The 5,860-nt window shown below is 37.8% G+C and overlaps 1 protein-coding gene and 1 long non-coding RNA gene across 3 annotated transcripts; one reads left to right on the top strand and one right to left on the bottom strand.

Annotated features, from left to right (window-relative positions):
* The first annotated feature begins 3,194 nt into the window (after window positions 1–3,194).
* Window positions 3,195–4,264, top strand: LOC125601372. The gene is made up of 4 exons (XM_048773583.1): window positions 3,195–3,305; window positions 3,377–3,446; window positions 3,530–3,898; window positions 3,980–4,264. Exons 2-4 carry the CDS (start codon window positions 3,431–3,433, stop codon window positions 4,159–4,161), a joined length of 567 nt encoding a protein of 188 aa, XP_048629540.1. The 5' UTR covers window positions 3,195–3,305; window positions 3,377–3,430; the 3' UTR covers window positions 4,162–4,264.
* LOC106423187 lies at window positions 3,542–5,534 on the bottom strand. Of its 2 annotated transcripts, XR_007334219.1 has the most exons (4): window positions 5,055–5,534; window positions 4,818–4,961; window positions 4,597–4,743; window positions 3,542–4,530 (listed from the first exon to the last, which is right to left on the bottom strand). It is a non-coding gene; the product is annotated as an uncharacterized LOC106423187 (long non-coding RNA). The 2 variants fall into 2 exon arrangements; XR_007334218.1 differs by having other exon boundaries at window positions 3,542–4,743; window positions 5,055–5,530.
* Window positions 5,535–5,860: the final 326 nt, after the last annotated feature.

Below are 5,860 nucleotides of genomic sequence, written 5' to 3'. Positions count from 1 at the left end.
CAGTAAACGCAACTGCCAGCTAGCTCCAAGGTCGATCCTGAACCTAGACCAAGTCATACAATCAGAGGTTCTGTTCCCCTAAGCCATTCTATCTAGATCTCACAAACAAACTCCACCGGAAACAACCAGGAACCACCACGGATCAGATCGTCCAACCGTCGGTTTGCCTCCCTTTTCTCTCTGGAAGTTTGTCTGAGTTTTCTATATTCTCTGTATGATATTTTCGACAGGGAGGGACAAAAATACATGGAAAAAGTCAGATATAACTGCCCCCTTAACTGCCTGGATGAGCAGTTACCAAAAGAGAGCCAAATGGGGCAGTTTTCCCTTTTTCCCGTAACCGCCGCTTAGTAACTGCCTCTTGGCGGTTACCAGACGTCCTAGAACTGTCAAACCACTCCTGGACATGTCCAAAGCAAGCCCACACGGATTGCCCATGCTCCTGGCTCAATCCCAAGAGCCCACCAGCCCATCGGCACACACGGGTCACCCACATGGCCCGGCCACTGTCCAGACCCGGCCCAACTGCCCATGACTTGAACACTCAGTCCAGCTGAGTTGAGCTGATCCCCAGCTGTCCCAGCTGAGTGAGCTAGTCCATCCAGCTCAGGGAGCTGACCTACACTTCAGTGAGCTACATCGAGCTGCACTACACTTCACCTAGCTGGTTGAGCTTGCTTACTGCATCGCCCAGCTGTTATACACTGTGTCTAGCTTGCTTCCTTTATATTCTTCAATCCTTCTAAGTCCCTTGGTCTATTTCCAGGCCTAGACTTAGTTTTCCCATGATCCATTCTGATCACTCACTTCATCGAGCTTCACCTGGATCTTGTCCAGCTACCAGCTCGCTTGTCCAGCTCCTTTGAGCTTGTCTCCTTCTTGGATTAGCTATGCCTTAGCTTCCTAATGCCCTTAACCTTACTTCCAGGCTATGACACGCTTGTCTTTGGGCCATATGACCATACTGGTGCATTTCCACGCACCGCAGTCCGTCCGGACGATCCTATCCAGAATCGGGGACATGACAATGCCTAGAAACAAACTACATTCAATTCGAAGATGTTCAAAGACTTGGATTTGTACTCTCCAAAGTCATTTATTTGATTATTTCCACCGTAGCTAACCTTCCAATTTTACGTCTGCTCTCCTCGCCGCCATGCCGACATCCCCTTAAAAGCTTTCCACTTCACCAACTTCTCCAGCCTAGGAAGAAGCACATGCCTTAACCGAACTGGATCCAGATTCTTCGGAGCATCAATCACTGCTGTGAAACACAAAGTCGCTCAGATCTGCGCATTAACCTTTTACTCTATAAAAAAGTGTGTTTGCCAACGACTTCATGAATGAGGAAGCAAAAGGAGGCTTCGTCGTCTAGGAAGAGATCACCAACATTGCCACTGCCGCGATGAACTGGTGGTGATACAGCGCCAAATTTCAGATCAGCAAATATAATCAACCATACTGAAGGCTAGATGACTCTCATCACATAATCATTTTTACCAAAAAGGTATGATCAACTAAATAAATAAAAACTATAAAATATCAACTGACACATAATATACAATCAAACGAAAAATGAATGTTAAGTAAAAATGTAATGAATATAAATATTTTGCGGGAAGCGCGGACCAACCCTAGTGATTTTTATAACAATGTAATCCTAACTTTACTAAATTTTTAATTAAAATAAACAGAAATAGTTAAATTAAATAAAACCAAAAAAACCTACAAAAAATAGTTAGAGTTTTTGTTCCAAAACAAATGAAGTTAAATATATAAAAATAATAATATCAAAATGTAAATTAATATTTTTTTTGTGTTTGGTAATGTTGCAAATAAATTTATTTTATTATGATAAACATTATCATATAAAATTTGAGAATTCGGCCAAAAAAAACACAAACTTTGCACGAATTGCCAAAAAAAATCTGTACTCGAGCTTGGCCAAAAAAACACTTTACTTTTGTTGACTTTTTAGTTTATTAAGCAACTTAGGATTGACTGGCCATATTAACACACCGTGAACCCACAGTTAAGACAGCGTTAACTAGACGTTAAATGTTGGCGTTAAGTGAAACGACGTCGTTTTCAAATGAGATGAAACGACGTCGTTTTACATGATTTTAAAATAAAAAGAAGTAGATCCATGGTTTTGAACTCAGGTTGGTTGGGACAAATAGCAAGCCATTTTACCACTGGGCTACTGACGCTTTCAAAGAGGTTACAAACCCATTTAATTTTATTTGGTACTCATTGAATGTAAAAAAAATCTTTACAAACTTAAAAAGATCTTTAAAATTCCAAATTTTTTTAAAAAGCTCAAGAAAAAGTAACACTAAAATTAAATTATAAATAATTTTTTTTTTTTTAAAAATGAAAAAATTCCAAAATAATTTTAAAAATAAAATTCCAAAAATTTTAAAAATTCAAAGAAAACGCAAAAAGTTAAAGTTACAATTATGAGCTAAAAATTAAAATCGCATTCATAATGGTTACAATATTTATTTTAAGAATTTTAATTTAATTTTAATATGTGAGTATCTTTTTATGTGTGTATAATAATTCAACTTTTGGCAATTGTTTTTTAAAAAATGAAAATTTTGGAAGATTTTTTGATTTTTTTAAAGAAAAAATATTTTTTTTTAATTTTAGTTTCGAAATTAATTTTATAAAAAATTTCTATTTTTTTTTAAATTTTTTGGAATTTTAAAGATCTTTATAAATTTTTAGAGATTTTTTTTATATTCAATGAGTACCAAATAAAATTAAATGTGTTAGTAACTTCATTAAAAGTGTCACTAGCCTAGTGGTAAAATGCCTTGTCATTTGACCCAACCAATATGGGTTCGAAACCAAGGATCTACTTATTTTTTTTTTCAAACCATATAAAACGACGTCGTTTCATCTCATTTGAAAACGACGTCGTTTCACTTAACGCCAACAATAAACAACATTAAATTTTTCTGTTAAATTTTCTGACGGCGTGCTAAATTGGCAAGTCAACAAAAACATTGTTAATTAATTCTAAAGTCAATGAAAATTTTGATGTTTTTTTTGGTCAGTCCAAAAGTTCACATTTTTTTTGGCAATTCACGTAAAGGTGAGGTTTTTTTTGGCCGAATTCCCTGTAAAATTTGGGGTGGACTTTAGTTATTTAAATTGTAAAGTGTTGGGCTTTGAATAAAATCTATCCGGGCTTTTAGTCGACTAAATAAAATAATAGCCCTAGAAGCCCTAGGGCATCCTTCTAATTCCCTCTATTTGGCCGAAGATCCACCGCTAGCTGTGAAAGATTGGAGTTGCAGGTATCTGAGGTTTTTGATTCTCTTATTGGGTCTATTGATTTATTCGGTCTTAATGAAAGCTTTGCTCGCAGGAATCTGAGAGACCGTGGTCCCTTGAGTGTCCTCCTCCAGTTGCTCCGGGAACCATGTCCTCCAGTACAGGTATATATATATCTCTTCATAACTCCTCTCTATAATACTTCATATCGGATCATTTAGTTGGCATTTGTATTACTTCATATCAGATCATCTTGTTGCCACGTTTTGGGACTGGAACACGTGCTCATGCCCTATTGAGTCTGAGGCCTCTGCTAGAACTCTAATCTCCAACATTGAAAGCGGTTTAGGCCAGGTTCCCCATGGCCATGAGTATCGCATCTGCAGAAATAACAGATTTCTTTGTGGGGATATAACTGCAATTGAAAGGAGCCTTCTCGTAGACCAACGTTTCGATTGTTACTATGCTCCCAGAAGAAATCCGTTTTGCGGTGAACATGCTCATCTTCTGCCTGATCAGAAAAGACTTGCCGCTGAGCTCGGTTTAGAGTCATTGTTGGTACATTATGCTGACGTTCACCGAGATTCCGGACCATGGAATATACTCTTAATTACAGGTGACTGAAAATTTTTGCACCCCTTCTCTATACAACAATGAATCGTGTTTGGTTCATTTTGTGACTTTGCACCTGATGCAGGTGATTCAAGTTTTGCAACTTCAATGGATTATCTTTACTACTCCGGATACACCATTTTCTTAGCGAAGCCAAGTGATGCAGCTGATAGTTTTGAACAGCACTCCAACTATGCATGGGATTGGACACCCTTGCATACTAGTGCAGCTACTCAACCGATTCATGTTCATCCTCCGTCTCCTTAAGCGTCGTTCTCATTGTGCATGTTGATTTATTTAAAAATATTTGATGTAGAATATTTGACTAGCTCTTTGTTTGTCGTATGAATCATGAGTATTTTGGACACCATTGACTCTTGCAACCTGTAGCTCTCTGTTCTCTTAATATGGAATATGCCTAGCCCCAGGCCCAAAATCTCCTAGTCATTTAAAAATAAACAGAGCAGGTAATACTCACCTCTAGAACAACTTGTCGAACACTTTTCTCTCTTATTTATCTTATCTGCCTCCCATGAATGCAAGATATCTCATGAGCTTTTTGGTTGTCTCCGTCTTCCCAGCTCCACTCTCTCCACTAACCAAAATAGACTTGCTCTTTGCCTCATTTATCATCGCCTTGGCATACATGGAAAGCGTTAGCTAATACAGTAATTTTCTATTCGTTGATTAACAACTTGTTACCTATAACTGGTGTCTGCAACCGGCAAACAGATGTGGGCTTAGCTCTCCAAACGCAGCTCCTTTATACTGCTCCATCATATGGACGCTATACAAATGTGGAGGTCTTTGGAATGGATTCACAGCAATCAAGATGTTTCCATTTTAAGTCTGCCTTAGTCAAAAAGATTGCAGTTAGATAATCTCTAAAGGTTTGATCAATGGAATGTTTTAAGATTACTGACATATATCTCATTTAGTGATAACCAGCAAGCAAGATTGTGGAGGACCTCTGGCTGATGGAGGTAAGCCAGTTTAGTCATGTCATCAACTCCTGCAGGTGGCGCCTCTGTATTCTTTGGATAGAGGCTAGAGATACTAGCAACAATCTGTAAATACCAAATTTATACTTTAGCTTTCTTCTAAGATTAATGGACCAGTAACAAAGTGGTTTTATAAGAAAATGAGAACTATCTTCTTACTGTTTTCCCATCTGCAGTGAGTATTGTTGCATTAGTGCCTTTGATTTCTGTCACTTCTCGATTAGTCCATGCAAGTTATGGATCCTTGACCCAGACATGTGACCCGAGTGTGATGTTTACAGGATTCCAGGTATGTAGCATAAGGCTTACCATAACGCAAGCTTCTGTAAGCTCTTATGGTTGAGTATCTGCGGCAGTTGAAGAACAGAGAGATCAAATCAAATCTCCTGAGTCATTTTCTTGAAAACCATGCTTGAGCATTTGATATGAAACTGTTTGGTGTAAGGTCACTACTCTTTCATATAATCTTTCTCCGTTTTCAAAGCTTTTAACTTTTGAACATGAATGGGTCCTCTGGTAGGTTTAACTAAATGTGAAATTTCTACTTTTAGAACAATAAAGTAGTTTGCTTTATATTTTGATATTGCAATTGCACCAACTTTTTCTCTTGATCGGCCATGACCATGTACTGTTTCGCTGTGAAAGTGAATTAATGTCTTTTTTTTTTTTTCTCTCATCAAAAAGACATCAAAATTCACGTTTGGTTCCAATGATCTCTTGCAGAGCCAACTACTCATGAGGCGTATTGTGGGGTGCTTAGACTTGAAGTCATCACCTTAAAAGTGTTAACTTGTCCCATCTTGTTGAAAATTTTATTACTTTCTTGTTTTTATTTTATAATGTGTGTGTGTGTGAAGGCGGAAAATGGCTGGTGGAGCATCTCCGGAGGTGGCGGCTGAAGGCGATGGTGGTTGAAGCTCCTTTTGGTTTAACTTTTCTAACTAGACTTGGTTTCATTTTTCTTT

Source organism: Brassica napus, unplaced genomic scaffold (genome assembly GCF_020379485.1).
Source record: "Brassica napus cultivar Da-Ae unplaced genomic scaffold, Da-Ae ScsIHWf_253;HRSCAF=424, whole genome shotgun sequence".
Lineage (NCBI taxonomy): Eukaryota > Viridiplantae > Streptophyta > Magnoliopsida > Brassicales > Brassicaceae > Brassica > Brassica napus.
The sequence above is the reverse complement of the archived record's forward strand: the minus strand, read 5'-3'. Positions and strand labels throughout refer to the sequence as shown.